The sequence below is a fragment of the Podarcis muralis genome, chromosome 3, assembly GCF_964188315.1.
Source record: "Podarcis muralis chromosome 3, rPodMur119.hap1.1, whole genome shotgun sequence".
In the NCBI taxonomy this organism is placed as follows: Eukaryota; Metazoa; Chordata; class Lepidosauria; order Squamata; family Lacertidae; genus Podarcis; species Podarcis muralis.
Window position 1 is genome coordinate 96,764,644 of NC_135657.1, and position 20,792 is coordinate 96,785,435.

Sequence of the window (20,792 nt, forward strand, 5' to 3'; positions counted from 1 at the left end):
ATGAAGGCGGGCATTGAAGATACAGCTTAAGGCTCACCATACAGCTCTCAAAGCTTTTCAAGGCCATGCTGAACCCATACAAAAAGACGGGCACTGAGATCGGCAAGGATGCTGGGCTTGTAGTCATCTCTCATTACCCTGGAAGAGCCTGTTTGTTTTTTTAACAAATCACTCTCATTCCTCTGCCCTTTCAGGATATTGTGTACATATCTATTTATTTCTAACAACGTATGAGGTGCAAAAGCCTTTGCCGTACAGATTTAACTCGGTTTGCTGAGCTGAGGCAGAAGCAATTTACAGCCTGCTTATCTAAACATTTCAGAGTTTGCTTTGTCATGCTACAGTATGCAGCACAGTAGCCAGGCAAACTGTAATTCATCTGAAAGCGATGGTTTTGTGTGTTTGCTGTGACACCCGTGCCCGCATCCCGAAGAGCTAAACAAACATGCCTAGAATAAGTTCTTCCTATATTAAACAGTGACCAATTGTCTAAAAAAAGGGGCGGGGAGCCCATTAAAAAGTAAACCACAGTAATGGATATGTTGTTTTGTGATTCGCTATACCTGTTAGAGAAAGATAAGTCAAAGTATTTTGAAAAAAACAACAAGCTAGTTTCAGAGCTGTGATGAACTAATATGAACTGTATTCTTCAGAGAAAGTCATCTATTTTTTTCACCACAAGATATTCCCTAGGTTAGAGTTATAGCTGTTGTCACTATATTACTAGGAAAATTTCTGAGAGTGGTTCATCCATTCACTCCTCCTCCTCCCCCTCCTTCTCAACTGTGTATCAAAGCTGCAAATGTAGTAGCTGTGATAATAAAAAATGCAGGCAAGTAAAACATTCTTGTGTTGCCACCTTTTGTACTTCCATTTGCAGGGGTGCAAAGAGGTGTATAGGATTATGCAAGGTATGTGAATAGAGAAAGGTTTTTCTCCTGTCATAACACTAAAACACAGGGAAATGCAACAATGCTGAATGTTGGAAGATTCAGGAGAGGTTAAAAAAAAAAGTACTTCCTTACACAGTGCATAGTTAAATGATGGCATTTGCTCCTACAGGTGGTAGTGATGGCAAACAACTCAGATAAGATTAGACAAATTAATGGAGGCTAAGGTTATCAGTGTTTCCTGGCTTGTTAGGTATACAGTGGTACCTCTGGTTAAGAATGTTCTGGAGGTCCGTTCTTAACCTGAAACTGTTCTTAACCTGAGGTACCACTTTAGCTAATGGGGCCTCCCGCTGCCACCACGTTGCTGGCACGCGATTTCTGTTCACATCCTGAAGCAAAGTTCTTAACCCGAGGTACTATTTATGGGTTAGCAGAGTCTGTAATCTGCAGTGTCTGTAACCCAAGGTACCACTGTAGTTGTTTGATTGTACACTGAAATGGTAAATAACTGTATGCGTATTGCTAGAGGTGTAACATTGGAAAATTCCATTGAAGGATTAGTAGAGAGCCTAACAGGAGACAGTTAACTTAGAATGTATCACTGCTAGCTCTCATGAGGTATTTAACTTAGATCACATGGGGCATTCTGTTGCAAATATCCATTTTGTGTGAGGTGGTCTTTGTTCTCTCTCTAAAGCAGAGGAAGAAAATGTGTGCAAATGATTCTCTCCAGGAACACAGCCTCTGGCTATAATGGAGGCTGTGGGAGAGACCAGAGCTTTGTTTTCAGCCCTGGGTGAAGTAATTTAATATTTCTTAGATGCTTAACCTATGCTTGGATAAGCATATGATATTATGCAACTATTTGGATGTAACATTATTGTTTGACGTGGAACAAGTTCTGCGAGTAAAGCTTTTGAACCATATTTTTGGACTAGACCATTTTTATTTCAAGAAGAGTCCGTTTTTATTCAACCTATCGCTTCCAAATGTGCAATATTAATAACAGCAACATAGCCATTCTGGCTATGTTTTACCTACAATGCCAAAGAGAGTGTGTCCCTGGTTACCAACTGCTGAGAATTACAAGAAGGGAGAGCACACTTGTTCTCATGTCCTACAATGATCTCTATGATCCTACAATCATAGAGTTGGAAGGGACTGTTTGCAAACTTCCTATAGGGACCACTTTGAGAAAAGGATGTTGGACCAGACAGGCTGTTCTTACAGTATGTCCTTATAACTTACTCCTTGTTCCAATAGCCTGCTGTCTTTTTGATCTTTTCCTTTGTTGAGTGGGCTAGGATGACGAAGAGTGGTCAGTACATTGTTGGACTATCTATTATTATTGTGATTTATATTTTTTGATGAAAACCCATTAAACATCTTAGCAAGAAAAAAACAATAATTTCCCGGAGTTCATCATTAATTTCTCTTTAACACGTCCTTGAAATAAATTTTCTACCCCAATCATCAGAAAAGAAAACAGTACAGTGGTACCTCTGGATGCGAACGGGATCCATTCCATTTTTTTTTTAATAATTTTTTTTATTGATTTTACAATTTTTTATACACAATACAAACAAATAAAAAGACAAACAAACATGTATAATTTCATAACCTTTTTTTTCATAAACCTTACTTCTCGGACTCCCCCAAACCTCCCCTTTCTGCATCCAAAATTTAAAAATTATTTCAGCAAATCCTAACTTTAGACTTCTCAAATATATTCCTTCATTATTCTTTTCTTTAACTTAATCTTTTATCGCTGTAATCTCCTTATCTTTCTAAAGAACCTCAACATTTTAACATTCATCAATTTTGTAATATTTCTTAAGATAGATTTTAAATTTCTTCCATTCTTCTTCCGCCGTCTCTTTCCCCTGATCACGGATTCTGCCAGTCATTTCGGCCAATGACATATAGTCCATCACCTTCATCTGCCATTCTTCCAGAGTGGGTAAATCTTGTGTCTTCCAATACTTTGCAATAAGAATTCTTGCTGCTGTTGTGGCATACAAAAAGAATGTCCTATCTTTCTTTGACACCAATTGGCAGGCAATGCCCAAGAGAAAGGCCTCTGGTTTCTTAGGGAAGGTACATTTAAGTACCTTTTTCATCTCATTATATATCATTTCCCAGAGCCCCGTTCATTCCAGAGCCCCGTTCGCATCCTGACTAGAACGTAAGACGCGACTGCGCGTCTGCTTGTACGCGGATCATGTTTTGCTGCGTCCGTGCATGCGCGTGATGTCGTTTTGAGCGTCTGCGCATGCGCGAGCGGCGAAACCCGGAAGTAGCGTGCTCCGTTACTTCCGGGTTACCACAGAGTGTAACTTGAAAATGCTCAACCTGAAGCACATTTAACCCGAGGTATGACTGTAAATACTTTAGAGTCAAGAGGTGATATAATGTATCCCTCCGGAAATTCTGTCGAGAAAGGGAGAATGCTAGAAACCTAAGCATCCCATAACATACGGTTGGCAGTAATAATAGAATTGAATCACAACCTTTAAGGGGAGAAAACGAACATGATAATTCCTTTGATGATGGGGGTGAATGGAATAAATAGTATGCAGTAACACAAACAATCTCCCAGCAGAGCTGTAAAGTTGATAATAAACAACTGACACTTTCAGGAAATGCTGTTCAATGTAAAACACCTCACCATTACTCTGCTTTCTCTCAGATTCATTGGTGCATTAACTTAGAAGCTGGTGGATCAGCCACTTGAATTCAAATAACCATTTTTGTGGTGTGTGGCTGAAAACACACGCCACATGGTAACTTAATGGTGCAAATCTGGAAGGGTGAATGAGCGCCCCCCTCCCCATGGTTAGCTGTTACTCAGTGCTTACTTTGGAAAATAAAAGACTTGGGGGAGGGTCAAGTCTGGGCAACATTTTGGGAGCCACATGTCAATGGAGGAAGGGCCAGAGGAAAAGTGGACACAATGACAAACGTAAATCTTACCGTTTTCACAGTAGGCTAGTTGCCAACCTGGGTTCCTTTGGAAGGAAGAAGGGGAGATCAATTGAATTATTAATAAAAATTAGATATGTATGCACACACATCCCCCCCTCGTTCTTCCAAGCAAAAAGTGTTATGAGAAGAAGTAAGTAAGAAGGTTGGGGGGGGGTGACCAAGGGAGCAGTCTGGAAGGCCAGTTAGAAAGATTTGGAGGATCCAGTTTGGCCCTTGGACCTGAGATTTATCATCCCTGGCATAAAGAGATTAAAGTGCATAGATCCTGGTTCTTAAAACCCCTTGGAGAAAGTTTGTCTGTTTGTTTGCTTACAAATACAAATATTTGTGTGCCACTCTCTTGCAAAATATCAGCTTGATCTGGCCATGTGACTCAAAACGGAAATGTAAGATTTCCACTGATAGAAAATATATATATATCAATAAGTTCCAAACAGGAGGTTCCTGCTTTTACACTGTTAGATTCATTTAGAAAATAAATGATTAAATGTGCTTTATGTTACTAATTTTACATGCCATGGTAGTGAAGTATGAAAGGGTTAAGCAAACAAGCTAATGCAACTTTTTGCAGCGTACTTAGCTTAATGTAATTGGGGAAAAAATCAATGTACTTCAGTCTGTCAGTTAGCAATCTTGCATTTAATTGAATAATATGCCAAGTGTTTTTAATCTGTTTACCAATGTAAATGGAATAGCACAGTCTTGTAATTCTCACAAACAAGAATGCTTTTCCTGACTTTTAATAGGATTCAGATATGACCTTCATTTTAAGCTCCTTCTATATATAAAATGAAAACGCAATCATTGTGTCTGTTAAGTGAGTCTAGTGTGCTCTTTCCTCAATTATGTTTCCTAATCCATGCATATATATATATATATATATATATATATATATATTAAAAAACTAGTTATAATTCATCATTTTCATTGATAGTTTTGTTAGTGTGATGATTTATTAATTTTTAAAACCTGGATCTAAGCAGCAGAAGCAATTTAAGAATGTAGCTGTAAACAAAGGAACAAGCCACATTGACACAAGGAGACTTCTGCATAAACATGAATAATATTTCAGTATAGATAACAATTTTGTGGTTGGTTGTGTGCAGAATTTGCTTACCCATTGCAATACTCCAGGAAGACTAAAGCAGAAAACCTCTGGTATGTTGCGTAGTTGAGAACTGCCCATCTAATAAAACAATTTTCACGTTTATGTATCATATCTACTGCAGCTTTTAATTTTTCCAAAAAAGACATTTTAATAATTAAATTTCAAGAAAAAAAGAACAACTTCCACATATACACTCCAACGCATATTTTTGTTTTGTTTTGTCAATTTCCCATCTCATTTTCCATGGCGATTTTGTTTTCTCCCCCTTTGCTACACCCTGTCTTCTGTGTCTTATGCCATAACAATATTACAGAAAATCCTAATTACCGGTATTTCTGTTGTTCGTACTTCAAATCCTTCTTGCGAATTCATTAAACTGTAACATTTCTTTAAATAGTCCGAAAAAGGCTTCCATTCTCCCACAAAACTGTCATCACTGGGTTCTATTGTTTTAGGTTTTAACTTTGCCATTTCTGCATAGTCCATCACCTTACTTAACCATTCTGTGGGAATTTCTTCTATAAAATCCTTGCTGCTGTAATGTACATAAACAATTTAATTTAGTCCCCTATTTGGGGGGACTTCTCTCCCCATAATTCCTATAAGGAAAGCTTCAGGTGTTTGTTTGTTTGGTATAATCACTTTAAACAGAATGCCCTACCGCAGAGCTTCTATGATGCACTTGCTGTGAGCAGGTTAACTCCTTGAAAGATTCCATGAACAGTATCTCTGAAAAAATTTACACATCACTTGGGAAGACAGGTGAACTAATATCAGAAGCAAAGATCACCAGTGTTGAAGCAATGGTTCTTCAACATCAACTTCCTTGGACTGGTCATGTTGTGCGGATGATTGTCTTCCAAAGCGACTACTCTATTCTGAACTTAAAAATGGAAAGCGTAATGCTGGTGGTCAACAAAAGAGGTTTAAAGACTGTCTCAAGGCAAATCTAAAAAAAAATGTAGTATAAACACTGACAACTGGGAAACACTGGCCTGTGAGAGCTCCAGCTGGAGAACAGCCTTTACCAAAGGTGTCATGGGCTTTGAAGACGCTTGAACTCAGGACGCAAGGGAGAAACGTGCTAAGAGGAAGGAACGCTTGGCAAATCCACACCATGATCAACTCCCGCTTGGAAACCAGTGTCCCCACTGTGGAAGGCCGTGTGGATCCATAATTGGTCTCCACAGTCACTTATGGACTTATTGTTAAAACCGTGTTTATGAAAGACAATCTTACTCGGCTACGAGTGATCGCCAAAGAAGAAGAAGCAGTATCTCTCTCTCTCGCCTTGCCCTCAAGACAAGGTGACCCCAAATCACAACATATGTAGGGTTTGCAATCATGCTTTCTAAACCAGCCAGAAGGCTGCTAATCCCCATATTCTGAATCGAACCTTTATAGCGGGGTGGGGAACCTGTAGCATATCCAACTGTTGCTGAACTCCCAACTCCCTTCAGACCCAGCCAGCAGAGCCAGTGGTCAACTATGATGGGAGCTGGAGTCCAAGAAAACTGGGGGGGGACGGACAGGTGCCATAAGTTCCCTTTCTCAGAACTGTATCTAGGACATAGTACCTTCGAAATGGTTTTCAAAGGGTGGAATTTAAGAACAACATTGGGGAGAGTCAGAAGCAGGGCTCCCCCCCTCAAAAAAACCACTTTCCCGACCCCCACAAACACTGCAGAGGTGCTGAAATGCACCTAAACGGTGCCGGGACTCACTTCCAGATTTTTCACCCAATGAATTATTATATGGTGGGGTGATGGTGGTGCAGGGACCCAGCTTTGTCACTCTTGCTAGAAACCATCATGAAAAAACACAGAAATTTGGGTAAATTGAACAAGCATTTGATAGCTGGAAGTCTCAAATGGAAACCCTGAATAAAGCACAGTGACACTGATCAACCCCCTATTATATTCTTAACTAGCATTTAATTTGAAACCCGTGTCCTGATGTGCCCTTTCACGGACGGCTCCTTTTCTGCATTGCTCCGCTTCCATCCATCTTGTACTGCAGCTTGGCATTGCTGCCTGTCCTCTTCAATCTCTGCATCTCCCCCCTTTTATTCCTCCCCTCTCTCTCTCACCAAGGCCACTCCATTTACAAAACAGCAACAACCCCCAAACAGTTAGCAATTTTCATTCTGCGCCGTGTTTTCAATTTCTTCCAGTCTAGAGGCACCAACTTTGATTAGTGAACAAGTTTATTTCATGTTACAGGTAATTTATAAAGCTTTCAAGTAATATTGACCTCAATTGGCTTTCCCTCTTTGTTTCTAAAGTTTGTTTTTGTTTGTTTAGGAGCCCGTGGCAAACACAATTCAAACGTTTTGGGATGCTGAACCTGTCTACAGTGACATGTTTCCTGCTGCAGAATTTTTGTACCAAGCAGCAAATAGAGAAGAAGCAGGACAAAGGGCTGATTGAATCTAGCATCCCATTTCCAAAAACCTCCAGCCTGGTGTGTTTGAAATATCCCTCTGTTCCTAGGATTTGGTACTCTGGGGTAGACTGCTTCTGGACATGAATGTTCCGTTTATCTACCATGGCTGGTTAAGTATTGATAGATGCATTCTTTGTGAATTTATTAGGTTTCTTCCAGCCATTGACATGGGAGCCTCTGCCAGTATCCTAACAGTGTGCAATCAAGTTAGAGATATGGTTTCATCACCTGTATCTGGAATGCACCATATTTTATGTCACATACTTCCAGCTCTAGGGGGTGACACAGCAGTTCATAGGACTGAGCAACAGAGTGTCTGTTGCTCAGCCCTTTCTATCTAACTACAGCCAGGGATGAGCGGATCTGTCAATTTCAGTTTCTCTCTGCTACTCATTTTTCCAATCTTAAATTCAGGTCTCCAAATCAGTTCGTGCTCTAAAAAAAATCTCATGAAATTTTGCATTTTAGTGCAAATTTATAAGATACACTTTTTTTGTATGCAATTTTGCCCAAAATACACATTTTACAAGCAAATACCCCTAATACAATGCATTCTTGCAAGGGTTTTATTTTTTGGAAAATATTGGAACATACATTTTTGTACACATTGGTTGGAGAGCTTCATTGCAAAATTCATAGTGGTGTGAATTTGGATGGCTGTGTATTGCTTTGCATATTGTTATCAGGAAATGCAAATTATCTGGCTTTAAATGCAAACACAGCTGAATTTCTCCCTCATCTCTCGCTATACCACCTTAGGGTGACACTGACCAACAGAAGATTTTTTAGCTGGATTAGATTTTGGTTTGACAAAGGATATTGACAAACTGGAAGTGTGCAGAGGAGGGTCTGGAAACCAAGCTTTATGAGGAATGGTTGAGGGAGCTGGTTATGTTTAGCCTGGAAAAGAGGAGACTAAGAGGAGATATGATCTCTGTTTGACAGCTGAGCCATCTCCCTTGGGAGGTGGTGAACTCTGCTTCAGTGGAGGTTTGTAAGCAAAGGTTGGCCGGCCAACTGTAATGGATGCTTTAGTTGAGATGCCTACATTGCAGGGGGATGGAGTAGATTACCCTCGTGATCCCTTCCAATTATACAATTCTATGATTCTATGACGTATGGTAGGAACTTGATTTCACATGCATATTAGGGAGAAATCTGGATGCATGTTGGTCTTGGATTCCAAAGAGCAAGTGTGGCACAATGGATCCCATTCTGAGCTTAGATGGGGAATATCTGGTTCAAGTATCTGCTCAGCTACGAAGCCTTGACCAGCTCAATCTACATTACAGTAGTACTGCTGTAAGGCTAAACCCTGCTCTGGACTCCTCAGGGAAGGGGCAGACTCAAAAGCATAATGCAGCTTTCTGATATCCAAATTGACTTGGGTACCAGTGTAGGTGAAGCTTGGAACATATGCGGCTCATGGGGATAAGATGGATTGAAGCTAAACATTTCCCCAACCCACCAAAAAAAACCCTGCGAGTCCTTAGAATGGCTGCCTCTCTTCATATTAACTGACCCTGACCATCATCTGAAGCGAAGCCCTTCTTCATGTACCTCCTCTGCGAGAGGTCTAGAGGGTGGCAACATGAGAACGGGCCTTTTCTGTGGTGCCTCCCTTTTTGAGGAACGCTCTCCCCAGGGAGGTTTGCCTGGCACCTTCATTGCATATTGTTAGGTGCCAAACAAAAACCATTCTCTATAACCAGGCCTGTGACTAACATTCTATGGTGTTCAAACCACCAACCTTCTGGTCAACAGCAAGACACACTGGGCTACTGAGGCCTGCCATCTCAAAACAAAACAGCACATATCCCCATCTTCTCACCTTACCTTCAGATCTCTGCCCGACGTATTGGAGCTACACACAATCTATGCATATTATGATCATGGAATCGTTTGCAAATGCAACCGGCAAACTCTGGCTCATTGGTGGGGTAGTGGAATATAGATTTAGCGCACGGGTGCCCCCTTTTCTACTCACTGCCCACCTGATTAATTTTAACACTTTTTCGAAGTTTGACGGGCGGAAATGAAATATTCTCTTTGTCTGAGTTTCTGTGAAGGTAACGATGCCTGCAAAAGACACTGAGTGACAGTGCAGGAAATGGATTTTCTTTCACAGTTCCATGATGCAGTTAGGACACCCAAACAGTCGTGCTTACACCACAAGCCAATTTCTTCTTCCAGTTGCAGTTCTGACTTGAGGCTATAAAGTTGTGTTTGGGCTATACCACTTCAGTTTCCAACTTGGGGGCTCATAAGAGTTTTAATGCCTCTGTATACATGCCTTTCTGTTGCTAGAGGTGGTGGTGTCTAGAGTTTCCTCCCTAACATACAAACCTCAGAATAAGGCTTGTAAAGGTAAAGGGACCCCTGACCATTAGGTGCAGTCGTGGCCGATTCTGGGCTTGCGGCACTCATCTCGCTTTATTAGCCGAGGGAGCCGGCGTACAGCTTCCGGGTCATGTGGCCAGCATGACTAAGCTGCTTCTGGCGAACCAGAGCAGTGCACGGAAACGCCGTTTACCTTCCCACCGGAGTGGTACCTATTTATCTACTTGCACTTCGTGCTTTTGAACTGCTAGGTTGGCAGGAGCAGGGACTGAGCAATGGGAGCTCACCCTGTCGCAGGGATTCGAACCGCCGACCTTCTGATCGGCAAGCCCTAGGCTCAGTGGTTTAACCCACAGAGCCACCCGCGTCCCAATAAGGCTTAAGTCACCCTTAATTATAGTTATGCATGAAACTTTGCCCGCATAGAAGCTACTCTCTTATTCAACAACTGGTGCAATGTTAGCTGAATGCGGGGTACAGGAAACACAGATGCCACAGTTTTTGTTTTGTTTTGTTTCAGCTTTTTCATATAGTACAAATGAGGCCCCACAACAAAATGTTACAGAGCATTCCTGAAGTGCACGATCTGAACCTGTGGCTGAAAAAAACAACAACAACACACTTCTTCATGTGCAATAATTGATTTTTGTTTGTTTGTTTGTTTCTGAACATTAAAAAACTGCAATCAGGGCTTTCATAAACTCTCTCAGCCACAGCCCCTTCCAACCTGCAATATTGGGACAATGAACATTGGTATCAGCTTTGGAAGTGGTATTAGCAGGGCTATATTTTTTACATGCTCCACACTAAATAAGAAGAAAGTTAGAAATAACAGGAATGCTCCTCTTTGTTGCTGTTTTACTGCCTTTTTCAAAAAAGCAACTAATAAGTGCAATTAATAATAATAATAAATCATGAACTCACAGCACTATAACTTTGGAACAATGATTATGTTTACTCTGTTATGGCTTTTCTCTCTCCCCTGCTCTGATACACCTAAGAAATACTGCTTGTAACTTGTTTCACAAAAGATGGACATGCTTTAATACCTCGGCTCTTTCACAGAGCAATTGATCAACACAGCAGCTGATATTTGTTCAAGGAGCATGAGGGTAAGGGCAGAACACTGGACTTCTCTCTCCTTCCCATAGCTTGCAAAGGCTAAGTATCCTAGTCAGCATCTTGCTGGCCTATAATGTGACAGCTCCAAGTTTCCTGGTAGAAAGGGGAGTGAATAGCGTTGTGAGATGCATTGAAGCCTATATTGTCCTAATATATGAAAGTGATGGATCTGCTTGAGGAGCAAGATACAAGATACAAAACCTCTCTTTTTCCTCTTTATTTTATATATAAAAATATGGATTCTGACATTCTATAAACAACAATATCATATAAAAACAATGATAGCACTGTACATTTTCACTTGGCTTTGGCCACCAAGTTATTCTGGTAGTTATGAAGCAGCTCGTGAAAGAGTCTTCCTTGCATGAACCAATTCAGTTGCAATAAAATCTCAAGAAGGACCTACAGTAAGGGGGAAACTGGTGCTTATATATTCACAAACTAGAATATATAAAATAAAAGAAGTTTGCAGTATTATATATTAACTTGGGGCTAGAGACAAAAGTTAAAAACCAAAAACAAAACCCAACAGCATCTTTGTGAAGTTGCAATCTTCTTCAATGGCATTGCCATTTCTCAATATTCTCAGACACAATTCAGAGTCTTATGTATTACATTTTAACCCTGTACAGATGGATGTGCACATTTAGCTTATTTCCTGTTCTTTCCAGGAAGGATATCTGTAATCCAGTAGAGAAACAGAGAAGAGATTGCCTTGGCATGATCTGCAAAGGAGAAAGCAAATTCTTCATGAAATGTCAATAAGATAGTGTTCAGTAAACAAATTCCAAATGATAAAAAAACCCCAAGTAGACATCTGTTTCCATTTTGGAGAAATATGAAGGGAGAGGGGGAGACACCTATGCCTGGGAGCTACAAACATGCAAAAACTTCAAGATTTCAAACTCCTAAAATATAAACAGTTGCAGCTGTGACATGAGTTGCTTTGAGCAGGGATAACTCCAGACTTGAATGGTTAAGTATAATTACTTTATATAAGGCAAATAGGAACTTAATGAAATGAGCAGCTTTGGATAAGACCTTTATTACAATTTTAGGGTTGTATCCAACAAAATAGTTCCAATAGCACGAGGATCTTCATTTGTACAAGATAACTTCCCTTCACTTTCATCTTTCCGTGTGCCTCCTACACCCTCCCCAGACCTGCTCTGGAGAGCTGGGGATTTCTCTTTCATGAGCTTCCTCATTCCGTATGCCCTGCTCAATCCAAGCTTGTGGCCAGATCCTCAGCACTCCTTAAACTTACACCTGGAAATCTCTGTCTCTTAACAACAGTCTCTCCTGTTCTCTTTTCACTAGCTCTGTGTACTTGGCCTTCCAAAAACCTCTGAACAAATACCTGCCAAACCCAAGACTCTTGAGTTAAGGAATAAGAAGAGAGGCCTTCTTGTGGATCAGGAATTGATTAAGTTGTAGGAAGTAAAGAGTAGAAATTTATGGACAGTTCTCCCATTGGATGGATGTAGGGAGTAAAGTCCTCTAAGTATCAGTACAGGGACCTGTGCTTTTTAACTTGTTCATAATCTAGAGTTCGGGTTGAGGAGTGAGGTGCCAAATTTGCTGATGGTGATAAATTGTTCAGGGTCATCAAAGCAAAACAAAAGGTTTGCAAAGAGTTCCAAAAGGATCCTTCACACTGAGTGAATGGGTTATAAAATGGCAAATGCAATTCAATGTAAACAATTGTAAAGTGACGCATGGTGGGGCAAAAGTTCTTAATTTCACATGTGGATGGAGAAAAGTTTTTCTCCTTCTCCCCTAACATTAGAAGGCCTCTTCTCCTTCCGGAGGGGAGGTGTTGTGGGCGGGAGATGACTCCCGCGTCACGCAGGGGGCGTTATGCCCCCTGCCCCATCCACATGGCTGGCGCGCCACACCTCCCGGTTGAGCACCCAATCGGGCAGCTTGGTGGGGGCGTGGTTTGCTGCTCAAGATGCAGCCGTGTCAGCCATTCAGCCCATTTGCTCACTTTAGGCTCGGGTGGCGGTTAGGCATTGGAATGTGTTGTTGGTGTGTGGAAGGGCAAGGTGTGGCCATCGCCAACCCCTTCAAATTTGGGTATTCCGGTAAAGGAATCCGGCGGTCGTGGATCCTGTCCGATGCCTGTGTGGCGGGGGGCCATGGCATGACCCTCGGTGACATCAGAGGAGAGCTTATAGTTGTATTAGCATCAACAGGCTCCCCCTACTGGTGGTTAACCCCCTCTTCAGACTCACCCCTCTTCGAGTGGGTGGAGTCAAATTTTCCGTGGTCCAATGCCTAAGCCAATACCTTCTCATTTGCTGTAATCAATAAAGTTGTGGCCTTTTCCTGCCCATTAACCTTATATTCTGTGTCAACGTGTCTTTATTCCACCAAGCGGGGGTCGGGTCCTCAAACCACAACTCATAGTCATCCGATGAAAATGAATGTTGGAAGATTCAGGACAGGTAAAATAAAGGACTTTTTCACACAGCACATAGCTAAACTATGGAATTCATTTCCATAGGTGACAGTGATGGCCACCAACCTGGATGGCTTTCAAAACTGGACAAATTCATGAAAGTAAAGCCTATCAGTTGCTGCCTTCCGCAGGATGGGTGGGTGCTGTTGAGCTCAGGTCTTGCTTGAGGGCTTTTCATAGCCTTCTGGTTGCCACTGTGAGAAAAAGATGGTAAACTTATATGGACCACTGGCCTGATTCAGCATGCTCTTCTTATATTCTTACGGTATTTGCCCATCTTGGACAAATATTTAACAAGAGTATAGCCACATTGTGGCTAGGCATTTTTCACAGTGTTAACTACTGCAGTATAATTATTTTTAAGCTGCCTCCTCTTTGATTTCTTCATCTTTGCACATTGCTTTCTTTTCTTGATTGCAGTGCATGCGAAGAATCTAGATTGCGTATCACGGGTGGAAGGTAAGAATACTGTATGCTGACCGAGAGAAAGAATAGGTACACGGAGGGAAAAGAATTAGAGGACAGTTCTGCAGTTGTTGCTCTTTAGAAAAAGATCTTGACAGAAGACATTTTTAGCTCTTTAGTGGGTGATAATTTCCTAGGCAACAAGAGAGAAAGCTATTTTTTACTTGATGTTTGCCAACAATAACAAAAAAAACCCCAAATGTTAACAGGCAGACTTTGGAAAAGAGGGGACCCTAAGATGGTGGTGGCTGAAGGAGTCCATAGACTAGAAAAAGGAATGTCTTTACAACAAAACTAAACAAAATCCTCTTTGCTCTTGAGACTATGGATACCCAGTGTTTGGAATAAACTACTTTAGTTTATCGAAGTTCAATGAATCGAATGAATCGAAGTTCAATTACTTCAAAAATCTCCAAACTTCATCCAAAAGTAGTTCCCATAATTGCTGGATGAACTGGATGGGAATTCAGTTCATTTTGGGGTAGAACCTTGAACAATTTCTAGTTCATCTTCAAGTTCATTTGATTACATGGGTTGTTGCTGTTGTTTTTAAAATCTTTAGATTCTTTGGGCCTTTAAGCTTTGAGACCACAATTGTTGGGAAAAATAAATAAAACAATTCACATTCCACTGTGTGTATGTTTTAAAGTTTTCTTATTCGGAAGTATATTTTATATTTCAGCCACAGCAGCTTGTGACATTCTGAATGCTTAAAAAATGGCTGAGGATCACTGGATGCACCTGCATTGAGGAATGGACTGAGCAGGAACTAAAGGTATGAATTTTGTAAAGGTATGAATGTGGAATGGGATTACGTAGTTCCTTTTTGGACATGTTAAATTGAATTAGTTGCTTTTTTAAAATAAACTTTCAAAAGCTCTGTTGATATCCAGTTCCAAGAGTTCCTATTGCTCCTCAGTATATGTGATTCTACTGCTTTTCTGCTTTTGTTGTTGTTGTTTAGTCGTTTAGTCGTGTCCGACTCTTCGTGACCCCATGGACCAGAGCACGCCAGGCACTCCTGTCTTCCACTGCCTCCCACAGTTTGGTCAAACTCATGCTGGTAACTTTGAGAACACTGTCCAACCATCTCGTCCTCTGTCGTTCCCTTCTCCTTGTGCCCTCCATCTTTCCCAGCATCAGGGTCTTTTCCAGGGAGTCCTCTCTTCTCATGAGGTGGCCGAACTATTGGAGCCTCAGCTTCATGATCTGTCCTTCTAGTGAGCACTCAGGGCTGATTTCCTTCAGAATGGAGAGGTTTGATCTTCTTGCAGTCCATGGGACTCTCAAGAGTCTCCTCCAGCACCATAATTCAAAAGCATCAATTCTTCGGCGATCAGCCTTCTTTATGGTCCAGCTTTCACTTCCATACATCACTATTGGGAAAACCATAGCTTTTACTATACGGACCTTTGTTGGCAAGTTTTTCTGCTTAGTTCCCCACAAAGCGGCATGGGGTATTCTGTTCTCCACAGCGGCAGTGCATCTCCCAGATGTTCTGAAATACATGAAGTAGCTACCAGAAGGGACTCCTTTTCAGTTGGCCCATAACCCCTGAGTCCAGGCTAGTCTGCTTCGGTTTATTAGAATATGAATGGAAGCAGCTGTTTGAAATATTGTTTTAATCAACAACAAGAAGAAAACCCTTGACAATGAAAGCAAGGAAAATCCGATTTCCTTTTTATTCAGCTTTTGTATTAATGCAGTGCCACAGCTGCCCTCCCTGCTCCTAGGCCTTTAACGTGGTTTGAACTGAAGTGGTAGCTGTTACACTTTCGAGCCTTTATATTTATGACGATTCCAAAAAGCAACTCAAGTTCTCTTTGACATCAGCGCCAGTGAAATATTGAACCTTCGTAAGTATATAACATGTGGCTGACTTTCATATCTCTGGCCAATACGCTTGTTATTGGCCTATCCTATCCTATAGGGAAATAGGAGTCAGACCACAGGTCCACCGAGTTCAGTATTATCTGCACCAGGGCGGTCCAACTTTTCATACCAAGTGGGCCACAAGAGTACTTCAACAGGGAACCCACAGGCCACACACTGCCTTGCTGCATGAGGGGGAAGTGAGGCCAAAATTTGTTAATAATAATAATAAAATAATAATAAATTATTATTTATACCCCGCCCACCTGGCTGAGTTTCCCCAGCCACTCTGGGTGGCTCCCAATCGAGTGTTCAAAACAATGCAGCATTAAATATTAAAAACTTCTCTAAATAGGGCTGCCTTCAGATGTCTTTTAAAAATAGGATAGCTGCTTATTTCCTTGACATCTGATGGGAGGGCGTTCCACAGGGCGGGTGCCACTACTGAGAAGGCCCTCTGTCTGGTTCCCTGTAACCAGACAGACCCTCCATGCCCCTCCAACCCTTATGCTGCCCCCCCAAAGTCAGCTCAGCAAGGTACGAGGCTGTGGCAGGGTCCTAGAGCCCTCCCATCCCTTCCTAAAGCTGGGGAAGAGCTAACTAGGCTTTGGGAAGGAGAGAGGAGGACTCTAGGACCTTGTCAGAGCCCTCATGCCTCATTCCCAAAGCCCAGAGCCTCGCTTAGCCAGCTTTGAGAAGGCAGCGTGAGGGCATCTAATGTTGCCAAGGGCTGCCAAAAATGGTTTCAAGGGCTGCATGCAGCCCTTGGGCTATGTGCTGGACCACCATGATCTACAGTGTCTCCAGAGTTTGAGGCAGGGGGTGTCTCTCAGATATACAGTGGTACCTTGGGTTACAGACGCTTCAGGTTACAGACTCCGCTAACCCAGAAATATTACCTTGGGTTAAGAACTTTGCTTCAGGATGAGAACAGAAATCATGCAGCAGCGGTGCAGCGGCAGCAGGAGGCCCCATTAGCTAAAGTGGTGCTTCAGGTTAAGAACAGTTTCAGGTTAAGAACAGACCTCCAGAATGAATTAAGTTCTTAACCCGAGGTACCACTGTACCTGGAGATGGCGGGGACTGAACCTGAGCCCTACTGAATGCAAGACAGATGCTTTACCATAGCAATCAATCAATCAATCATTTTATTTATGGCTTGTCCCAGATTCCCCTTCTTGTCAATTCCTCCCTACTGGAAGGCACTAGTTCCCGCACAGAGCTATAGTTCTTACTTACGGTGGTTAAACAATGACTTCCTCTTCCAAGGAAGCTCTGGAAGTGTAGTTTGATGAAGGAAATAGTGGGTCTCCTAACAACTCTCAAAATCCTCAACAAACTATTGTCCCCAGGTGTCTTTCTGGGAAGCCATGGTTGTTTAAAGCGGCATAATGATGCTTTAAATGTATATTACAGGCAGGGCCGCAGTCTAAAAACAGGTCTGCCATGTTAATGCGGAAGGCTGTTAATTCAATGTGAACAAACCCAAGTCAGTTTCGGAGTGCAGGATACCTTATGCAGTACTTTGGATCCTGACCAATGTTTTTTCATGCTTCTCTTTTACTGGAGACTTCCTAAACAGTATTTAAAAATCTGGAATTCGGGGGTGAAGGAGTCTTATTTTCTCGTTCTATCTGCTTTTCTCCCTCACACGTACTGCACACACACCAGTGAACCATTTTCAGAGTGAGGTAAAGTGAGGTGTGAAGAGAATTCTAAATGGATGCTTTAAACCACTGTAAGGAGTGAGGAGTGTTTATGCCACAGTCGGATTTATGGAGAACAGTGCACCTTATGAGAACGAGAAAGAACGGGAGTTGTGAACCATGCCTTGCAGCTATTCTCTTCTGTTTTCTTAATTGAAAATAAAACGCACAGATTGCTATCTCGTAAGTCCTAGTCTTCCCCTCCACCAAAGGTAACTAACTTGCATGAAGTTAGAAGGCAGCAAATGTATAATTAGAAAAGAAAATTATTTGGCAGAGTAAAATGTTTTGCTGCAAAACTTCCACATCACGAGTGAAAGGCTCAGGCTACAACCCTATACTGCCTTGGAGCAAGTCCCACTAAACTCAACAGGCCTCACCTCTGACTATGCTTACATTTGCACAGCCAGTGATATTTAGTTTTCTAATTGGAACTGTGTATTACTGTGTCATGGGCAGAGGAAAGGGTAACAGCTAAAACAGGGCCACCACTGACCCCTCTATATTGGACACCCTTGAGACTACCTTTAAACACAGACTGAGAAACAAAAAAGTAGACTGCCTTTGAAATATATATTTTCCCTGCGCATGGAAAAGTGCCTGGATGCGGTTGGAGGATGGATGGTGGCTAACAGACGGAGGCTAAATCCTGATAAGACTGAAGTACTGTTTTTGGGGGACAGGGAGCGGGCAGGTGTGGGTGACTCCCTGGTCCTGAATGGGGTAACTGTGCCCCTGAAGGACCAGGTGCGCAGCCTGGGAGTCATTTTGGACTCACAGCTGTCCATGGAGGCACAGGTTAATTCTGTGTCAAGGGTGGCTGTCTATCAGCTCCATCTGGTACGCAGGCCAAGACCCTACCTGCCTGTGGACTGTCTTGCCAGAGTGGTGCATGCTCTAGTTATCTCCAGCTAGGACTACTGCAATGTGCTCTACATGGGGCTACCTTTGAAGGTGACCCGGAAACTGCAATTAATCCAGAATGCGGCAGCTAGACTGGTGACTGGGAGTGGCCGCCGGGACCACATAATACTGGTCCTGAGAGATCTGCATTGGCTCCCAGTACGTTTCCAAGCACAATTCCAAGTGTTGGTGCTGACCTTTAAAGCCCTAAACGGCCTCGGCCCAGTATACCTGAAGGAGCGTCTCCACCCCCATCGTTCAGCCCGGACACTGAAATCCAGCACCGAGGGCCTTCTGGCAGTTCCCTCGCTGTGAGAAGTGAGGTTACAGGGAACCAGACAGAGGGCCTTCTCGGTAGTGGCGCCTGCCCTGTGGAATGCCCTCCCTTCAGATGTGAAGGAAATAAGCAGCTATCTTCTTTTTAAAAGACATCTGAAGGCAGCCCTGTTTAGGGAAGTTTTTAATATTTAATGATGTATTGTTTTTAACACTTGATTGGAAGCCACCCAGAGTGGCTGGGGAAACTCATCCAGATGGGCGGGGTATAAATAATAAATTACTATTATTATTATTATTATAAAATTCTGCATCCTAGTTTTCAAGGAAAGGAACAATAACAGCACGTTTGTGTGCACTGAACTTACCGGGAGGCATCACTGACTTAGTGTGGAACTCTTCCACAGCCGCCTTGAGTTTCTCTACATTCTGCAGAAATACAGGAGATGTCATCTCACGCAAAAGAGTGACGTCTGACAAAGGCATGCTGCGAGATTCAAGACTCTGTAAAACCTCCTGAACGCTTTCTGAATTCACAGCTGACTCTGCACATTTAGATCGTTCTGGGAGGGGGGGTGGAAGAAAAAAAAGCAGAACAAGAGAGAAAAGTTCATTTACAAAGTCTCCTCTTTATTTATATAGTTATTGATTAACTACCCTTGCTGGGACGCGGGTGGCGCTGTGGGTTAAACCACAGAGCCTAGGACTTGCCAATCAGAAGGTCGGCGGTTCGAATCCCCGCGACGGAGTGAGCGCCCGTTGCTCGGTCCCTGCTCCTGCCAACCTAACAGTTCGAAAGGACGTCAAAGTGCAAGTAGATAAATAGGTACCGTTCCGGCGGGAAGGTAAACAGCGTTTCTGTGTGCTGCTCTGGTTCACCAGAAGCGGCTTAGTCATGCTGGCCACATGACCCGGAAGCTGTACGCCGGTTCCCTCAGCCAATAAAGCAAGATGAGCGCCACAACCCCAGAGTCGGCCACGACTGGACCTAATGGTCAGGGGTCCCTTTACCTTTAACTACCCTTACTTTTCAGCATCACTTGATTATTTTGATTTGCAACTCTTAAAACAGATGCGTTATAATGCATGTCACATCCACACCAGGCACTTAAAAGCACATTTAACAAACATGGCTCCCCCCCCCCAAGAATCCTGGGAATTGTAGTTTATAATTTGCAGCAGCTTTAACAAAGTTCCAAGGATTCTTTGGACGAAGACAAGTGCCTTAAATATTTGTTAAATGTGCAAGTGACCACTGTGACAAGCCATTTACCGCTTGTTAAAACGAATGAGATAGTAGCTATGGTAATGACGGCAATATGGCAAGCTGCAAGTTTCTGGTGGCATTGTATACCAAAGCAAAACCAGAGGAGAGACTGACCATGACTTAGGAACAAGATAACCAACTACAGCTATTTGTAGCTTTAGAGTTATCTATTGTAGCAGGGATGAAAGGCGAACGTAAAAGCAAATGCCTTCCAGCATTATGTCCTGTCACTTTTTGCTCTCTTTCACCCCAGTCTTTCAATCATCTACCGTTTCCACCCTTAGTCGTTCAAGCTGTGCCGTTTTAAACTTGTAGTTTGCCATTGTGCAGGAAAATATGTAGATCTGTCTGCAGAACCACTAAGTCATAAACAGTTTGCCATGAGGGGTGGCCTCTATGTAGTTTGGAGTTGAAGTGGTCACTGTATCACAGGTTCTGAGCACAGGGCTTTGGAAGTTTCTCAACGTGTCTGTCTGAAATCATAGGATGAAATCATATTCTGTGACATTGCCCAGTTGCTTCAAGTTTCAGGTCAAGCCTTTCTTGCCACTGGGTTATACAGAAAAATGAGCAATGTCATCAATGAAACTTATTTTAAGTATGCTTAGCCAACACGATGGCCTTCAAATGTTGTTAGGAGTTTAACTCCTATCATCTCTTGCCAGCATGGCCCAATTGGTCAGGAAAGATGGACGTTTTAGTTCAGTAACAACTGGATGGCACCACATTGGCTACCTGGACTTAGGATATAATTCTGTTTGTGTGATCTACTCACAGTGCAATCCTAGCCATCTCTACTCAGAAATAGGTTATACTGAATTCAATGGGGTTTACTCCCAGGGTAAGTGGGGTGCAGACTAAGATTGCAGTCCTATCCATACTCACCTAGGAGCAAGAACTACTGAAACCAGTGGGTCTTACTTCAGAGTAAACATGCACTGGGTTG

General features: G+C 42.4%; 1 protein-coding gene across 3 annotated transcripts in view; it reads right to left on the bottom strand.

Moving 5' to 3' along the window:
* Positions 1 to 11,095: 11,095 nt before the first annotated feature.
* Positions 11,096 to 20,792, bottom strand: part of ERICH1 (glutamate rich 1) — a 54,445-nt gene continuing 44,748 nt past the window's right edge. The window contains exons 5-7 of one of the 3 annotated variants that reach the window (XR_013392369.1): positions 18,948 to 19,142; positions 13,424 to 13,551; positions 11,096 to 11,618 (exon numbers count right to left, since the gene is read on the bottom strand). Coding sequence is in view for 2 of the 3 variants with exons in the window: in XM_028722399.2 (XP_028578232.2) it covers positions 11,545 to 11,618; positions 18,948 to 19,142 (269 nt within the window). In the remaining variant the exon portion in view is untranslated. The other 2 variants (XM_028722399.2, XM_077926381.1) reach the window with 2 other exon arrangements.